Here is a 19215-nt window from a genome sequence, read left to right on the forward strand (position 1 = left end):
CTCTCGCAAAGTGAATTCAGTTGTGCAGTGAAATCTCTCTTCAGAGCGCACCGAAGATCTTACAGCGACATTGCGTCAGGTATTTATACCTCGACAGTAGACACTAAATGACACTAAATATATGTTTTCTCGTTTTGGCAGGCTTTCGAAGCTTGCTTCTGCTGCACTTAATGTCCTTGAAGCACTTCCTGGCTGAAACTGCGCCTGTTTAACTGGAGAATACTGATTTGCGAATGCTCACACTACCCGTCGGTAGCAAACAGGACGAAGTCCATTCCTATAGGTATGCATGTACGTACATAAGTGAAGCAGTTCGAAATGAGCAACGCTACGCTAAACTGACCATTCACTGTTTACGTTTCTCAACACGGAGAAAGCAATGAATGAGCCCGACGCTCAAGGTTAGCAGCGTTTATAGTCACACCTTTTCCGTGAGTGACTTACGAGTGAACATTCGTTAACTTCACCTTGGAAACTAAAATTGGCGCCGTTAATTCAGCCCTGTAAGAGGTAATAGGTTCGACCCTGTTGTTTTTCTTATCCTTACGCGAACCCCAGCGCCGACTTCCAATGAAATTCCCAGTGAAAATGAAATTGATTAGACCTGACGTGATTAGACCTGACGTGATTAGACCTGACGTGACGTTATGTGTAACCATCAAACAAGCGGTTACACGTAAGTGCTTGAACTTCCTGTTCGCTGTCTTGAGCCAGCACTGATGGCGCCGGTACTCGGCTACTGGAACCTGCGGTCCCTGGGACAGCCCATCCGCAACCTGCTCATCTACAAGGGAGTCCAGTTCGAGGACAAGCAGTACAAGGTCGGACCGATGCCCGACATTTGGGGAGAGTGGTTCAAGTAAAAGTTCACGTTGGGGCTGGAGTATCCTAACCTGCCTTACTACATCGACGGCGAGGTCAAAATTACCCAGAGCTTGGCCATTCTCCGCTACCTGGGAAGGAAACACGACTTGGCAGCGAGGTGCGTACATCTCAGTACTTGCGTTTTATGGCGTGCCTCATCACAGTCATTTGTGAATTTATTTTATTTTATTTATGGCGCTGAGTTTGCCACACGGCATAAAAAGTGGTGGTAGAGTCACAGGAATGTGTGGAGTGCAGCCATGTGCAAGAAGTCATTTGTGGAGGCTGACACTTCTTGGGCTCCTTACATCCTTCTCGAAAGTGAGGCCAATGGGACAATCTTGTCGAAACAATTGTGAAACTTGCTCTCTAGAAAATCTGGCATGGTGCCCCGAAAAAAAAAAAAAACTATAGAAACTTTGTTCTCGGTATTATCTTCACTAGTAAAATCATGTTAGCATAAACATTACAAAAAAACGTAACATATTCCAAGAGCCAACTTCTACCACGTTTTATATCTCTGCCGAGAATTCCGACCACAATCTCGTTGGAACCTCACGGACAAAGAGGGTTGGAAGATCGCGGTTTCCAGCTCCGAACTGACCTCACAAAGGCGGATGGTAGAGTGGGTTGGACAGGTCGCCGCACCTCATGGACCGTTGGCGCCCACCCGGGATCAAGAGCCAGACCAACCCTATAGGACATAACACCTTCAAGGCTCATCAGGAAACCTTTCACCTAGCTACCTAATAGAGGTATCCCATGTGCGTAAACATGTTACAACTCGTCATCCGTTTAGGGAAAGTGAGTGCAAGCAGCAATATGTACTGGGGTAAGAGTATCTTGAACCGTAATCTGAGTAATAGATTGCCGGTGGCCGAAAGTGCGACACTGCAGTAACTCGAAAAGCAGCTGTATACGGAATCAGATTTCTTTATGTGGTAACTCTAGGGTGATGAGAGCATTGAATTATTGATAAAACAAAATATGTGTCTCCCCTGACTGGCAGTAAAATAAGCAAAAATATTTTCAGCAAACAAAACATTAAGAAGCCAAGAGGTGTTGCGCCTTACAGCAGTTATAAGGTTTCACAATCTATCGCAATCAGGTTGACAATCACTGGCGCTGACAATCGCTCGCGCTCGTAACATTCTTCTACAGAGTGCGCAATAAGCTTTGACAGTGAAAGCAAGCGCGGCTTCTGTACATTTAATATAGGCGCATTGTATGCAGGTGTACACAGTTCTATCGGAAACGCTTGTTAGTGTTGCGGGCAATATATAGCACATCTGAGCACGGAATCTATGTTTGTAATTAAGGGAATATGTGCGCCATAGTCGCTTTGGTTTGGTTTTGTGAGGTTTAACTTTCAGAGCACATCAGGCCATAAGAGACGCCGTAGTGGAGGGCTCCGAGAATTCCAACCACTTGGGGTTCTTTAACGTGCACTGACATCTCAGAGCACACGGGCGCCTTCTTTTCGCCTCCACCGAAAAGCGGCCGCGGAGGCCGGGATTCGATCCCGCATCCGTGGGCTCAGTAGTCGAGTGCCGTAATCACTGCGCGACCCCGGCGGGGCCATAGCGGCATTGAATAGTGTTGTATGTAATTGGTTTGTGGGGTTTAATGTCCCAAAGCGACTCGGGCTGTGAGAGACGTCGTAGTGGAGGGCTAAGGAAATTTCGACCACCTGAGGTTCTTTAACGTGCACTGACAGTGTTGTATGTAATTGCTCTCAGCTACCTCTTGCTTGTGTCACCACTATCTTTGTTTGATTACCTTTTCTTCATCCCTGATATTTTTTAGTTGTGCTGGCTGCCGATCAGGTGCTTAAGCTAACAGGATTGCGTGCGGCTGGCGCAAATATTTTCCCATCTTTTTGTTTCACTTTGAATAAACGCCACAGTCACCCTACAGAACTTCTCCGATGACCTTTAGAAGACTGTGTCCTTCCTGAAATTACGATGAAGATAAGTTGCATTTCGCTAGCACTCATTCTTCAGTTGCCGTACTCTAACGGCCTATTCACTGCTCATTGGAGGGTCAAATGCTAAAGTTAAAGCTCAGCTACTTTGGTCATCTGATGAGAAAAGAGGAGTCGCTGGAGAAAGATTTGATGTTGGGAGAGGTTGAGGGTCGCCGGAGAAGGGGTAGGCAGCGAACGCGATGGTTAGATGGCATCCTCGAGGCACTGCAGATGAAGTATTGTGATGTTAGGAAGATAGTGAGAGACCAGAAAGCGTGGCGTGATATGGTCCATAGGGTCACGAAGAGTCGGACACGACTGAACGACTGAACTTAACGGCCAAGACAATGTGTTCACAGAAAGTAGAGTTCTTTTGTGCCTTGAAAGGTGTAAATAAAAAAAATTTAACTGCCGCCATCACCGGCTGGTTTTCATGTAAACTATTTGCGTAAAACCCAGTTAAGAAGCCACAAATCTCCGGAGGCTAAGATAACTGTAATTCATTTCAAAACTGGCAGTAATCACAGAGTCTATTATCAAAAAGGAAAATTGACGTGATAGAATCAAGCGAAGGGGAAAAAAATTGAATTGCATATTGTCAAGATTTTGTTGTGTCATTTGTCAGCATTATGTCTTTCGCTGCCCTAAATGTATAATTTTTGTTCATAGATTTTTTTACCGAAAAGAAAAGAAACTGACAGAGTTTTGGTTCATGCCCCTTTAAATAAATACTTCGCTTCTTTGATGCTGTGTGTGTGTCCTTAATTTTCAATCAGAAATGAGGAAGAGAACATCGAACTGGACATGCTGGAGCAGCAGGTGCGGGAAATGTATCTCATGCTGCTCTACTCAGCAGCCCCCCTCGCACAGCTGTACTACAGCCTAGAAAATTACGCCAAAGAGCTGGACGATTTTCTCGGGCCCTGGGACCGGTTACTGGCCAACCGGAAATGGGTGATGGGCGACAGGATGGCGTACGTCGACTTTCTGCTCTACGAAGGGCTCGACTGGCACCGCGAGTTCAAGCCGGAGGCCGTCCAGAGGTGGCCGAACATCGTCCGTTACCTGAAAAGATTCGAAGAGCTGCCCAACATCAAGGAGTACTTTGCCTCGGACAACTACAAAAAGTGGCCCATCCTTGGCCCTCACCGGCCGTGGGGAAATAAAAAGCCCCGCGAGAAGAATTAGGCAAACCTCTTGCTGAAAATAAAATGGAGTGCATTTTTTCTCTCTCTCTCTCTTCTTGAATATTGCAGTTCCTGCAAAACTTCGCTTCAATTAATGAAAGACTCCAGGTTCTTTAAGTCTTTTAGTTGGCTTTCTATAGTGTTGAACTCTCGTATAACAGAAATTTATAGGATCAGGGTTAACAATATTTCGGATCAATAATTAAGCGGGGGGGGGGGGGGGGTTGCATTTCAAAAGTATACTAATACGTGTGATATTAAATAATTCCTTTAAGAGGATGAAATATCTTCAATATAAAAGGGACCCTAAAAGGCGCTCCGAAAAGTGCCTGCCAAACGGGTGAATTGTGTAACGGAAATACCGGGGAGCGTTAATGCAGCGCACAAGGCCTAATGAGCACTGATAATATTTAAGACAATTTAGAAACGCTTGCTATCGCACCCGGCCCGCAGCAGCTACACATAAGACATCGCCTAGCGCACATGACGAGAACAGCGAAGTGCCATCATTGGTTCGCCAGCGCCGGAGCGAATCAGGCAGAGTGCACACTCAGTTTGGCAGACGGCAGTTTTGTGAGCCAAGCCTGTACAGGGAGCAAGCACGCCTAGGAAGCAAGTGGCAAAAAACAGCATAAAAGTTAACACCAAGCCAGCCGTTGGCTGGTGAAGCTTTCGTGGATAGAATGCGGCACTAGTCTGTAAAATGAGTAAACTTTTTGCGGGAGGATGAAAGATGATAGAAGATAAATTAGTACCATGTTTTTTTCTTGCCCTCGGTGAATTTCGTGGAGTAAGGAGGGAGGGGAATTAAGGAGGTGGAAATAAAGTTAGGTTAACCGGGGCCGCAAACTGGCTTGCTGCCTTGCAATCGGGGAAGAGATGAAGGGATATATAAGGTCACAGAATAAAGGAAGCTGAGAGGATAATGAGGTTAACAAGAGAGCAGTTTATGGTGAAGTCATAGCCTACGTGCGAGGACCATGTTATAAAATAAAGGAAGCAGAGCCCGGCAGACTTTCCCAGCCGATAGTCATCGCGGCCACCACCCGAGAATATTCACCTCCGTCAGCCGATGTGCATCAAGATGCACAAGCCCACGCCATACAAACTGCTGTTCGGCACAGAAATCAATTAATGTATGCTATGGTCTCGCAGCCCTAGTACATAGCTTATGTGGGACTATACATTATAGCGATAACAGAATGCTTCGCGAATGCGAAACCATGCCCCAGGCGTCAGAGCAAAGTGACTTTAGGTCACGGTATATAATGCGTTGAAGTCAAAGCTACATGTCATGAGTCCTGGGATTTAAGATGTGGGTTTCAAAACTTGCCGGAATTCCAGGCAAGCGTGACCATATATGGCCATATTACAAGCCACACGTGTGGCAAGCATGACCACACGCGTAAGTGCTAGAAGTCTGCTCGCCGCATTATGGGATCGACACGCAACCATAGAGAAACATAATTACGTATGTTTCTCCGTGGTTGCAGCAAGCAGGTTCCGTCATAGAGAAACGTACTTACGTAATTATGTACGTAACTAAGTATGTTTCTCATACATACATACTTACTTAGAGAAACATACTTACGAGAAGGTTGAGTCACAGAGAAACATACGTGTGTTTCTCTATGAAGCAACCGTCGTTGTTGGGGGCGGGGTCGCGCGATTACGTCATTGTGGTGATTGCCTGGGATGTATGTGTGGCCTGGTACCCATTGACAGATATAAAGTCCTTCGTTATTGGCAGAAAGAATCACGTGGCTCTCTGATTACTATGATCTGATATTTATGGAATTCACGACAAAAAGCGGCTTGTAAGCCTCGGGAGGCTCTTTACAATTCAGTGAAAATAAGCCCCGGCTAGAGGCCTTTTGACTGATACACTAAACGACACCATGAGGAGCAGTAAATTTTGCACCTGTCGAGAAGTTTGAAATGTATCTACTATTGTTACTGTTTTCTTTATTCCAGGAATAAATTTTTTTTTTTTCAAATGAACCCGAAGTCCGCAGTACTGATTGGGTATACTGAGCCGTCTGTGTAGACTCGCTACCTGTGTGCGCGTGCTTTGCATAGAAATATTATTTTAACGCTTATTATTTATTATTATTTCTATACACACTCAGCTCCGATATTTCTTGCATTCTTGCCTCCCACAACTGTCTTTCTGTCTCGTTTACCTCCCTTTCCACGTTAGTATTTTGCTGTGTCCCATCAATCGTCTGTATTTTTTCGGGTTCTGTTTGTCCAGTTTGTATTTATGCTTTACATGTATAAGTACTTGTATACCTTCTTTTCCTACCTTGTTTCTTCCATTCCGGATAGTGTAGCTGATGATGATGTTGATGAAGCATCCCGATATGCAACTGCATACCGGAATTCACGGATGTTTATCTGAATACTCACGTAATAAGTTCCAATGATACCGCTGTCTCAGCGCGTTTATAGCTCCAGCACAATATTTAAATAAGTTCCAGCAGTGACCCACTGTAGCCGGTCTCAGTAGCCAGCTAGTTGCGACATATATATCATACTTAAATAAATTCCAGCAGTGACCCACTGTAGCCGGTCTCAGTAGCCAGCTAGTTGCGACGTATATACCAGGAAGACCAAGATGTTTGTTTAATGAGTGAGCTCCATGCGCGCGAAGAACAAAGCGACCAGGCAGCGCAGCGAAGGCGATCGCTGCGTCGCTGAGTGGGTAACCTTAGCAAGCGAAGGCGACAGTGACGTGCACATCGGTTTCGATGTCTGCGCCAATCCGTGACTTCGTATACACCCCCATTACCTGATCGCAGTTCTTCCTTTGAAAAGTTTATGGAGCTTTCCTGTTAGCCAGTGCAAAATAAATATTTTCCGTATGACGGCGATGACCAAAAGGCGCGCTTGCGTTGGCAGAAACAGATTATGCTGTCGTCTTGCGCCACCACACTCCGACTCAGTACACATACCCGTAAACTGTGCCTTGATAGAGATTGCAAGTGAGCAAACTATGCAAGTGAGCATATGCGTCGCGAGTGATGTCCTTATACGACGCGAGTGCAGTGATAGTGCGTGCAGAAACAGTGCCCGTACCGCCTCCACTTGCATATATCGTATCCCGCATATATCGTATCACTGGTATCCCGCTCCAAATTATGAGCCACCCGCTACCGGCAAGCATGTCATTCCTTTTATTTCAATTATGCGGATACCACAAAACCAATATCAACTGTCTATACGGCAGCGGTGTGGCAGCAGCGGCGATACGACGCGCTTGTTGAGGCGAACACACAACTCTGGGGAGAAGCTGCGTGACAAACCGGAAATGGCCAGTGAGAGTCCGATTGCCTGATCGCGTGAGCACTTCCGGGCGAAGAGAGCGAATCCGAGCGGCCGGCTGCATTCGCGTGAATGTTCGCGTACACAGAGCTCAGCCTTAAAACCGAACCTGAAATAATAATTCGGCTACTTTTACAGACTGTTCTGGCTTAAACTGTCCCATCTCCTACTCACAATTGGTTATGAGCAGTAAAATAGGCGACGCGTTAATTAGTTGTCCTCTCTAACGTTAACCTGAAAACCTGCAAGAAGTTTGACACCCAAGAGTGCACGAACACATAGTTCCACAACACGAACACAGATGGCAGAACATGCTGAACTATGCTAAAACCCCTTGATACTTTGAAAGTTACGCCAACGATTGAACTTTGCCGCCGCCGCGCTACCTCCTCGCCTCCTCCTCGCCCCTTGCGCGCCCCTTCGCTGAAGGCCGGCTCTCCGCCCGATTTCCTGAGCGACGATTGGTCTCCCTGCCGTTGCCCTTGGAAACCAACGCGCGTCCGGCGTTTTCCTTGTGTTTTCTTTTTCCTTCGCGCCATTTTTCTCCTAGTCTCGGCGAGCGAATATTGCGCGCTGTGCTTTTATTGCAGCGTGCAAGCTCTATGCCGTGCTGCTGCGCGTACAACTGCAGCAAGCGGCCTGAAGATGGTTATGCGGTAATCATGATATCTCAAGGCAAGCGTGACGGCTTGCGCACGAGTCAATTGATTCACAAGATTAGTCGAAAGACGTTTATTCCTAGAAAGAACAATGTTGTTTGCGACGAAATGTGCCTTTCTCACTCCCCGTAATAACGCGTCACCTGACGCTGCGTTTTTTATTCCTGCTTGCTCCTTAATATTTTTGCGCCGGCAACATGTTCATTGTATAAAAATAAGATTGTCCTCTGCAGCATGCTGAATATTCTGCAAGGCTCCAAGGCTCCATCATTTACCACGCTTCGACTTCTGTACAGTCAGAAATAGGGCGCTATAATCTGCTTTTTGCTGTCAGAGATAACTGGAAAATTAGTCTCTCGATTGCATTTGTCGCAATTATGCTAGGATCCCTGGACTCCTTCACTAAAAATCAAAATTCGGGCTTGTAGAGGAGCTAGCCTTTCCAGCTTGTACTAGTAGTGTGCGTCGGTTACTCGGGAGCAATGAATGCTGGCCCTGAAAAACTCTTTGGCAAGTAAACCCGAGGTACTGCGGGTAATCTGCACTAGTTAGGTCGTACGGCAGGTTTTTTTTTTTTTCAATTCTTGAATGTGTCTTGCCATGCCTCGACGGACGCGTGGATTAAAAAGTATACGTCCGTTTTATCAGGGATACGGACAATGTACAGGAGGTGTTCACATGATCACACACGCTTCACTTTGACCATGACTACTAGGCGTTGGCAGGTTACCTTCGCTTTGAAAGCTGGAGCTCTAAAAGCGCGATTCCGCGTATTCATTTAGTGCGAGAAAAGTTTTCCCATCGATTTCAAATCAGCCGGAATCATTGCATCAATTTTCTGCATTTACGAAACTTAAACAATCAATAATGATTATAGTTATGATGTAAATAGGGGAACATTTTGCGAGCAACAATTCTTACCACTGTAACATATTACTCATTTCAATTGTACGCAAGATTTTTTTTTCACCTATGCTGAGTGATTAACTCATCGCTCTATGTTCTAGCTGCATTTCACTGAAGACCAGTTTGAGCCGCCAATATTACACGAACTCGAAAAAAAAAAAAACAGGCCCAACGCAGTTGAATCAATTTTTTCTCACCGACCTGTCTTGAAGTAAAGGAAGCCTCCTCGACAGAGACATGAACCTCGCGCTGATAGTAGTCAGTTATTTCTATGGCTTGCTCTTTTCCCACCTGAATTTATGAGAAAACAAGAAAGTATAAGAATTAAAAGTCAATGTATAGTTGTCTCGTCAGATATTATATTAGAGATATGACAGACAACGTAAGTCAATGAAAATTGAAGTATATCAATGGGTCATGGGACGGCATCAGATTAAATAGTGATGGTTATGAATAGTGATAGGTAATGATGGTGACTGTTACGGATAATAATAGTAAATGATAGTAATAGGCCCGGATAGTGAGGTGATAGTGTTCGTTGCAGATAGTGACAGTTACGATAGGTCTCTGGCATTAGCAGATGTAGTGATAGATAGGATAGCGATAGTTAATGAATTGGCAGTTATATGCTTTCTCATTTCCGCACGGTGAAGACCTATGTGCACCCTGTAATTTTTTTATTTGATTGTTGCGCTCAATGAAATCCAGCTCTGTTACATAGCGCACGAGGCCACAGCATGCTTGCCCTGGAACTTCAGTGTGTCGGCAATAGGGTCCACCACTTCTCCCAGTGTACCCTGCTGTCTTTTAACCACACTTGAAGTCAGTGAGTGGCCGCGTACTCACTGCCGTGGCAAACCTGTTCCTTGCCTCGAAGCGGCAAGGAACAGCTCAAAATTTGGTTTTATACAAAATTAACTAATTAACGCAGATTATCGCGGATCGCTAACTAGCACAGTGCCATTACACTGGGCAAGCTTTCCAACGGTATACGGTTCGATGTTGCTGCTAAAATTTAGATTTTAATTGCAATTTACTACATATCAATTAATTTGGCCCAGTAATTGATCAAAATACATGTACAATTACCAATAATCCAATCTCATGGTTGATCACATGACATATACTATGCTTAGAGAGATAGCTTGACAGTAGCGAAATAGACTAGGTCCTGCTTTGGCCTTCTCTGATCTTGAAGTTCAAAGCACCAGCCTGGATCGTTTTCCGAAGTTTTACCGCGGTGACAGATTTTACGCTCTAAAAAAAAACAAACACAAAGTCAGAGGCAGTACTAGATTAGCTGCAAAAAGTAAAACCTTAATATGTGACTTAAAAAGTGTCTGTAGCACAGAACTCGCCTGAAAGCTTTGTTTATCAGTATTCCCCATTCAAACAGTTCTAAGAAGAAACCAATCAATTCATGAAGTTTACTTTCGGCATTCTAATGCTTTTCTCGCAATTTTTTCAAAAATTTTGTGCACTCCTGGAGCACAGACCTGGCCCAAAAGCTCGCGCATCACTCACTGCTGCAGCCGGCCGGCGAGCGTCAAGGAGAAAAAGCGTGTCGTGCGCAGCGCTCGCCGCCGCCGCGCGAGGAGAATCGAGGAGGAAAGCGTGGCGCGGAGGAGAGTGTCGCTACTTTCAAATTATCAAGGGACTTTAAACTATGCTAAAACCCCAACTATGCTAAAGTCCCTCGATAATTTGAATCCACTCTGGCATTTTCCTCCTCGAATATCCTCGCCCGCCGCCTGCGCGCGCTGCACACGGCACGCTTTTTTGGGCAGCGCTCCTTCGCCGTCCGGGAAATTGGCTGGCACGCGCGCGCGCTCTTAAGTTTGCGTTTTTTCCACGCTCTGTAATCGAATAAAGACACGAATAAGACATGCGACTTGCTTGACTGTACCGCGAGCCACATAAATTAGCGTCTCGTACGCGCAATGAAAGTGCAAATTACGAGCGCTTGCCGCATGAACAAAAACCGCTTGCTGCATACACCTCACATTCCTTTAAATTTTCATTACCGTGTGTCTCAACCCGTCATAACATATTAAGCATAATATTTACTATATATTCGAACATTCCTGAATATTCTCAGCATACCGATGCTGAGTTAAATGTATTTTCACCTCAAACTAATTTTAGCGGAAGTAAAGTTTATGCAGTTCTTAACGAGCGGACTTTCATTAATGCGATGGTTGCTAGCAAGAGGCTGTAACAAATGCTTTGATGGTCATCCTAAAATTTTTCAATAAGGTTTAGACTGAGTTTGGTACCGCGCAGTGCACATGCAGCTGCTTAGTTGTTTTCGTAGTTAAAAATTTTCGCGGGTGCTTGAAAACGATCGAATATCAACTTTTTTCTGTTAAGAATGAAACGAATCTAGCTTCTGCTGTCGGCAGCCTTGAATTGACGTCGAGCCGAAACCGAGAGCCAAGATCAGGGCACCGATTTCCCGTCGTCCGTACCCCAAAATTTGGCCCTGTCGACCACCGATACCTCACCTTGTCAAAGAAACGTGACCCACAACGCTTTCAACACTTTAGTGGCAAAATGTGGAAGAAGTACAGGCCTTATGTTGATAACTGCGACAGGGTGCGCACGTACAAAATACTCCTATGTCAACTCAAGACCAAGCAGCATTGTTTTCTTTGTACACACTAGACCTCTCGGGTCCAAGGCCGACGGCTACTCTACGCTACGAAAATGGACATGACGCCCGCTAACTAGGCAAATAATTAAGGAGGCCCACCTAAATTTGGAAGTCAAGACTGAGTTGGCCATACGCAAATTAGGTTATAGACACCAATTTCCGGTAAGACTCGGACAAATTTTGGGGATTCAGAGGGCCACATTTCGGGGGTGGCCCTCCTAGATTGGTAGATTACCACTGAATTTCCCATACTCAAATAGGTCGGACACCAATATTGGTCAAATTCGGGCAAGGACAAATTTCGGGGGTCCAGAGAGCTAAATTTTGGGAATAGGCCACCTAGGTTTGGAGGCCACCACTCAGTTCGCCATACGCAAATTAGGTTAGACCAATTTTGGTCAGATCGGACGACGTCAAACTTCGGGGGTCCAGAGAGCTAAATTTTGGCAATGGCCCACCTAGGTTTGGAGGTAATCCCTTAATTCGCACTACGCAAATGAGGTTGGTCATTAACTTTGCCACCTCTTGAAGTGATCAAATTTAAGGGGTTTCTGGGGCTAAATTCTGAGGGAGGCCCACCGAAATTTGGACGTAACCAGTAAATATTCAAATTAGGTTGAACATCAGTTTTCGCCAGATCAGGACGAGGTCTAATTTCGAGGGTCTAAAGAGACAAAATTTTCATGTGCGGATATATATACACTCTGTGGACAAGTTCTGCGAAAGAGTCCTCTACACGTTCCTGCGACATAAACCTATTAATGAATTAACAATCTTCCTCATTGCACGCGTTAGCGCTGAAAAGCGAGACCTTTAGTTCAGAAATTAAAGTGGCTATTGTATGCGCATTGTATGCATCAGCTGTCGCTATTATATTGCACGTTGAGCGGGACCATGAAGTCAAAACAATAACGCGCATAACGGCGCAAAATGATCAGTGAATTAAGTGAGATTATCAGCTTTGTGATGCGCTTGCAAGCAGTTTCATGTGGCTTGGAACAAATGCACAATACGTCGCAGAGGCAGCAGAGGGGACTAGTCTTTGTCGGGGTGAAGTGCTTGCGGCCGATGTTGTTGAACCACTTTTTTATTCGAATGGTGGCCTTCTTTCCGCTCGGAATTGCGAAAAGAATGAAGCCGTCTTCACGACAGCTTGTGCAAATAAATATGCAGCAGCTCGGTATAGAGCTGCATTAAAACAGCGCGAAGTGCAAGCACGGAATGCTAGGGAGCTCGCTCCTACAAACAGCGGCTTCCTAAAAAATGGCGCCGTCTAAAAATGAAAACACAAAAAGAGCGAACTTTTCGCGCGCTTTTCCCGGCGACGGCCCGCGGAGCCAATCACCGTTGAGAAGAGCGCCGATGGGAGAGTTGAGAGAGAAGGATCTGCGAGGGGGAGCGGAGCGGCGGCAAAGTTCACAGAAAGTCGCTACTTTCGTTTTATCAAGGGACTTTAAACTATGCTTTCTTCCCTCTTCACAAGTTATTCATGGCTCAGACTTATATGAGCATTTTTCTCGTTGAATAACTAGTGAAGTGATAAAATTTTTATTTTGCTAAATATAATGGCGATGATGAGTACAGCTCAGTGGCTGCCTCATCTAACATTTGCTAGAAATAACCAATCTAATAGAATCAACTGGAGAAAAACCCAAATGAAGGGTGGCGTTCAATACAAATGCGCAAAGTGGCCTTTTGGCTCGGAGAGTCAACAAGGTCGAAACGATAGCGAACGAACGTCGTGTGCACGAGCGCATCCTTACCTGAAAGATATCCAAAGCTCAACGCTGGGCAAACTAGCCGTTTCGAAAGGCCCTTGTGATTCGGTGAATAGAGAAATTTGAAGGGTGTATGGCCTATCGGCGGCTAAAAGTAGATATGTTTGTCCCGTTATCTGAACCACAATGGGACGACAAGAACGATTCAATAAAAGGCAGTTCTTGCTGGGTTTTTGTAGTCGTTTAGTGGAAGTTCACTGCAAAGAAGAAGCTCGTACGGGCTTAAAGGTGAGCAAGCTAGTAGCATCCACGCTATCCCCTTTTTGTTCTATTCAGCTTTAGAAGCCGGAAAGAAAAGCTGCTTAAACACATCCGCGCACTGGAACGTACTGCACCAGCTTAGCTGCAGAAGATGAACTCATGACTTCGTGCTCCCGCTGTTCGGAACACTTTTGTTTTTAGTTCATGCGCATACATTCTGCAAGGGTACGGAAGGGGCAAGTGGAACATCTGCATTACCAAGATGCGACGTTACCGTAACCTCCACACTCGTTTTTTTTTTTTTTTTTTTAAATCTCTACAGATGGTTCTCATGCAAAATACGAATAAGCGCCTCTTCTGGAAGCATTTACATATAGTCTCAGGTTTCTTCATTACGAGCCGGCAAAGGTCAATAAGAAAACAATGGTAAATAACATTGTACGTACAAGGTGAAGAAGTTTTAAGGCTCTGCCGCTCTATGAAGTTACTCTAGATCCAGTCAATGCTGTTCGGTAGCAATTGCGTCGGCTAAGGATGACCTAAACAGACTAATTTTAATCCGAACCGAACACTGCATGAGGACAGTTTTTTTTCATTTATGGTTCGCAGAAAAAAAAAAAAAAATATATATATATATATATATATATATATATATATATATATATATATATATATATATATATATATATACATATATATATATATATATATATATATATATATATATATATATATATATATATATATATATATATATATATATACATATATATATATATATATATACATATTGTTACGAGGAATTTTTTCTCGAACATAACGTTTATCCTGCAGCAAAGACATAAAACCTCTTGTGAGAAAAAAAAATAATTTTAAGACTTATCCTCAATTGCCACATGAGAGTGACATCAAACCGCGAAGGACTGCCTGCCGCCATTGTGACCTCTCTGATCCGCAAGAAAAAAAGAAAAAAGAAACTCGTGTCAATAACTCCTGGAAACAGAACTTTTCCTTTTAATTTTGTCTTATTTAACTTATCATTAATCCCTTTTGCGGCTGCAGTGGTTTCCTAATCGTTACAGTCTGTAGACACGAGGCCAACATCAGTCTGTTTTCTGTGTCCACTTAAAGTCTCAAGGCCATGTTAACCAAATTAAGCGACGCCGAAAGTATTTGGTCTGTAGAAGGTGGGGCCTAAAGACCCATATACCAGAGCATTTCACTCCTGTGAAGGAGAGCTTCGCGCCAGGAAAAAGAAAGCTCTGAGGGTCGAACCCGGCACCCCCTGCATACAAGGCAGATGCTCAGACCACTGTGGTGGTGGTGAAAAATATTTAATTAGTGTGTGTAGGTGACCGCTCCAGTGTTAACGTATCGCCATTCTTCGCCGTATAACCTTTTGACACTATTCTGTATTGCACATCGTTGCCTGCTGTGGCACACGCAGATGCCACCTGTGCTCGGGTACTGGAACACCAGGTCCTTGGGTCAGCCCATTCGCAATCTGCTCGTCTTCAAGGACGTCGAGTTTGAAGATAAGCGGTGTGCCCGACATTTGGGAAGAGTGGCGCAAAGAGAAGTTTAGTCTGGGACTTAAGTACCCCAATCTACCGTACTATGTTGACGGTGAAGTCAAGATTACTCAGAGTCTGGCCATTCTTAGGTACCTTGGAAGGAAGTACGACTTGGCCGCCAGGTGAGTACATTACTTGCCTTTACATCGATGCTAGGCCATCACGGTCACATAGAATTTTCGACGGCTCAAAATTCTGCGGTTTCCGAAATGTCCACTAATTGACCATTCTGTAGGAAGAGCTACCGCGGCGGGGCATCAGAGGTAAACTAAACTGCCTATAAGGACTCCAATATGCTACATCTGTACCAGAAATCACGCGCCTCTGCATGAATAGTTGCTCAATGTGATAATACTACAACGTTAAAAAGCAGGTAATTCTTCTGGCACTACAATCGCCGGTGTTTTCTTTTTCTGCCCTTCCACAGACTGATGCTGGTGAAGTCACATAGTTTTTAAAGGAACATTTAATGGCAATATAAGTGTGAAGAAATTAAACGATGGAAACGAAATGTTAGTTCGGAAATCTCAAGAAAAGTTTTCTTGAACAGTACAATGCCGCAAACAGGCTTCACAAACAGCAAACGCATTTCAAGAGCAGCTGCCAAGAACTTTGCCTTTTGGCACTTGCCTGCCTTTTCTAGGTTTATTAGAAGGGGAATCGTGTGACAATATAAATTTGATTATATTTGTAGAGAGAGTCCAAGGGATGGCTGAACCAGCCAACTTCTTGTCCAAATATGTATTTGACAACTGTCAGCACATCTAAAATGCTGTTCGAGTGCAGGTGTTCACGGGAGAAGGAGGAGGATGAGGAGGAGAAGGAGGAAACAACTTTATTCAAAGCACTATTAAGCGTCGAAAATGCCCTGGGCCATAGTCACTAAGGCCAACTGGTCCTTCAGCTGGTCAGAGGCTAACCAAGCCCGCAGGTTGGGAGAGGAGGGTGTGAAAAGTGAGGTGACTGTATTGCAACAAGGCAGGAAAACATGCAGTGTTCTAAGTTTAGCCTGTAAACAATTTTTCAAGCTTTTTTACAATCGTAAACAAGCGGCCTTTCTAATAGAGGCGCCCTCCAGTTTCACAAAACTACGTCAGCTGCACACACTGGATAGTGTCACCTGGGGCAGGCATAGCGAGACTTTTCGAGCAGTATTGGCAATTGGTTTTTCAATGCGCTTTATTGAGACCTAGACAGCAATGCGAAATATTATTCCTGAGTCCTTCCTAGCAATAGGATGGTTGTGACCTTGGGAGGAAAGAACTGCAGTGCGTGCGTGTGTGTGTGTGTGTGTGTGTGTGTGTGTGTGTGTGTGTGTGTGTGTGTGTGTGTGTGTGTGTGTGTGTGTGTGTGTGTGTGTGTGTGTGTGTGTGTGTGTGTGTGTGTGTGTGTGTGTGTGTGTGTGTGTGTGTGTGTGTGTGTGTGTGTGTGTGTGTGTGTGTGTGTGTGTGTGTGTGTGTGTGTGTGTGTGTGTGTGTGTGTGTGTGTGTGTGCGTGCGTGCGTGCGTGCGTGCGTGCGTGCGTGCGTGTGTGTGTGTGTGTGTGTGTGTGTGTGTGTGTGTGTGTGTGTGTGTGTGTGTGTGTGTGTGTGTGTGTGTGTGTGTGTGTGTGTGTGTGTGTGTGTGTGTGTGTGTGTGTGTGTGTGTGTGTGTGTGTGTGTGTGTGTGTGTGTGTGTGTGTGTGTGTGTGTGTGTGTGTGTGTGTGTGTGTGTGTGTGTGTGTGTGTGTGTGTGTGTGTGTGTGTTTGCAGTTGCATTCTATTACTATGTGCTTTCAATCTAGATCGCCAGAAATATCGTCCTTCTTAACAAATTTCATTGGTGACTTCCCTTTGTGTCCTTAATCGACATGCAGGAGCGAGGAAGAGACCATCGAACTGGAAATGCTAGAACAGCAGGTGAGGGACTTTTACCTTATGCTGCCCTACTCCGGGGCCCCCGCCGCCAAATTGAACTACAGCCTAGAGTCCTATGCTGAAAAGCTGGAAGAGTTTCTCGGCCCCTGGGACGAGTTCCTGGCTGACCGCAAGTGGGTTATGGGTGACAGGATGACGTACGTCGACTTCCTGCTCTACGAAGGGCTCGACTGGCACCGCGAGTTCAAGCCGGAGGCCGTCCAGCGATGGCCGAACATCGTCCGGTACCTGGAGAGATTCGAAGAACTGCCCAACATCAAGGAGTACTTTGCCTCGGATAAGTACAAGAAGTGGCCCATCCTTGGCCCTCATAGGCCGTGGGGTCATAAGTCGTCCTAGGAATATTCAGACGAATCACTGCTGGAAATAAAAAAGTATGCTGGCATTCTGCTGTTTCGAAACTCTGGAGCTGTCATTGATAAAATTAGGGTTTCATACAAGACTATAACGGAGTCAACCGGCTGTCGGCGCTTGTGCAAATCATAGTTATATATTGTACTCTTGAATGTGTTGAAGCTCCCGTATCACTCAGTAACGAACATCAAGAGTACATGCGAAGAAAAAACGCCGTGTTTCCCTGCCCCTTTCTCTTGCAAAATCCTAAATATTGAAAATAGGCGGCCAGGAGACACTGAAACCAAGCGAAAATGTGCATGTCGTTTTAAAGCAGAGTTGTTACAAGGAACAAATTATTTCTAATTAAATACATTTTTCTGTAAGTGTGTATTTATTAATTTTTGAAATGGCAGAATTTCGGGTAATTCAATTTGCCTTTTCCTGGAAGCGATCACCGGTAATCAGCCGCTTTGTCTTTTTTTCAGAAACAAGTTGCATACAATGATAGAGTTTAAAACCTCAACATGGCTTCAAACGCTGCTTCTGCCAGAGCTGCTTCCTTTGCGACAGAGCAACCACGAGAAGCATCGCCTGTGGTCATATTTGGCCCACGGTCGTGCCACCGCCACTTGCTGGGTGCTTGGCAGGACAAGGGGAAGGGTGTCCAGGCAGTGGGGGCTCTTTGTCATGTTTTTTTTTTTTTTTTTTTTTTTTTTTTTGTGCGCCACCGGACTCGATTCACGCTTGTAAAGCAAACAGTCGCGTTTGTATATTTTTCCTATGCCTTCTCCCGCATCGTCACCCATCATGATTTTCTTCTCCCCTTGCCCTTCCCCAGTGCAGAGTAGCAGGCCAGATTTTAATCATTCCGGCCAACCTCTCTGCCTTTCCTTTCAATAAATCCATCCATCCATCCATCCATCCATCCATCCATCCATCCATCCATCCATCCATCCATCCATCCATCCATCCATCCATCCATCCATCCATCCATCCATCCATCCATCCATCCATCCATCCATCAATCAACCAATCAATCAATCAATCAATCCGTCCGTCCGTCCATCCATCCAACAGTCCATCCATCCATCCATCAATTAATCAATCAATCAATCAATCAATCCGTCCGTCCGTCCGTCCGTCCGTCCGTCCGTCCGTCCGTCCGTCCGTCCGTCCGTCCGTCCGTCCGTCCGTCCGTCCATCCATCCAACAGTCCATCCATCCATCTATCCACTCTCGAAACACATCAGCTGTAGAGATATCACATGTCTGCTCTGTGTGGAACTCGTGTCCTGCCTGATGCATGACACCACAGTTAATTGCCTCCTACCAAATACTTCAATCTCACTTATGCAGTGTTTTATTTTTGTTTTTCGAAACAATAAGAAGAGTTATTTCGCCTTTTCCTTCTTAATTAAAAAAATACCAATGTTACAGGTTTGCCCGCCTCTTCGAGGATCGCGAACTTGTGCTGGCATCCGTTGAGAATGAGCGGTTTAAGGCTGAAATGGGTAGACTATATAGAAGCGCGAAGCCAATATTGAGCTTAACTTTGCCGTTGACTGGTGAATTTAACCGCCCGTGCTATGATGGTTAAGCACGCAGGCTGCCCCTAATGCTCCGAAAAAAATCAACTAAGTACTATTTATCTTTTTCAGCTTTCTTTTGGCCTTACCCGCGGCGTTTTATCACACGGTCAACAGCAACGAAGCCTGTCACTTCTTATAGAGGACTTAGACACTATCAACGAAGCACTACGCGTAACTATAGGAGCAAGCATACCCAAGGCGTAATGCATACGATATATAATACTGCTATTCCACCACATCCCCTGTGAAGACATGGAGTACGG

The 19215-nt window shown here is 45.1% G+C and overlaps 1 protein-coding gene, 1 long non-coding RNA gene and 1 pseudogene across 3 annotated transcripts in view; 2 read left to right on the plus strand and 1 right to left on the minus strand.

Moving 5' to 3' along the window:
* Nucleotides 1-19215, minus strand: part of LOC146196886 (uncharacterized) — a 111990-nt gene that overhangs the window by 27260 nt on the left and 65515 nt on the right. The gene's annotated exons all lie outside the window — the stretch shown is intronic.
* On the plus strand, nucleotides 3-4051 carry LOC146196888 (glutathione S-transferase Mu 1-like). The gene is made up of 3 exons (XM_084598592.1): nucleotides 3-79; nucleotides 715-982; nucleotides 3607-4051. Exon 3 carries the CDS (start codon nucleotides 3635-3637, stop codon nucleotides 4016-4018), a length of 384 nt encoding a protein of 127 aa, XP_084454718.1. The 5' UTR covers nucleotides 3-79; nucleotides 715-982; nucleotides 3607-3634; the 3' UTR covers nucleotides 4019-4051.
* On the plus strand, nucleotides 14986-17406 carry LOC146196889 (glutathione S-transferase-like; annotated as a pseudogene). The gene is made up of 2 exons (XR_014706148.1): nucleotides 14986-15234; nucleotides 16967-17406. The product of XR_014706148.1 is annotated as a glutathione S-transferase-like (transcript).

The sequence above is a fragment of the Amblyomma maculatum genome, chromosome 3 (genome assembly GCF_055883805.1).
Source record: "Amblyomma maculatum isolate TAMU_Amacu chromosome 3, ASM5588380v1, whole genome shotgun sequence".
Taxonomy (NCBI): Eukaryota; Metazoa; Arthropoda; class Arachnida; order Ixodida; family Ixodidae; genus Amblyomma; species Amblyomma maculatum.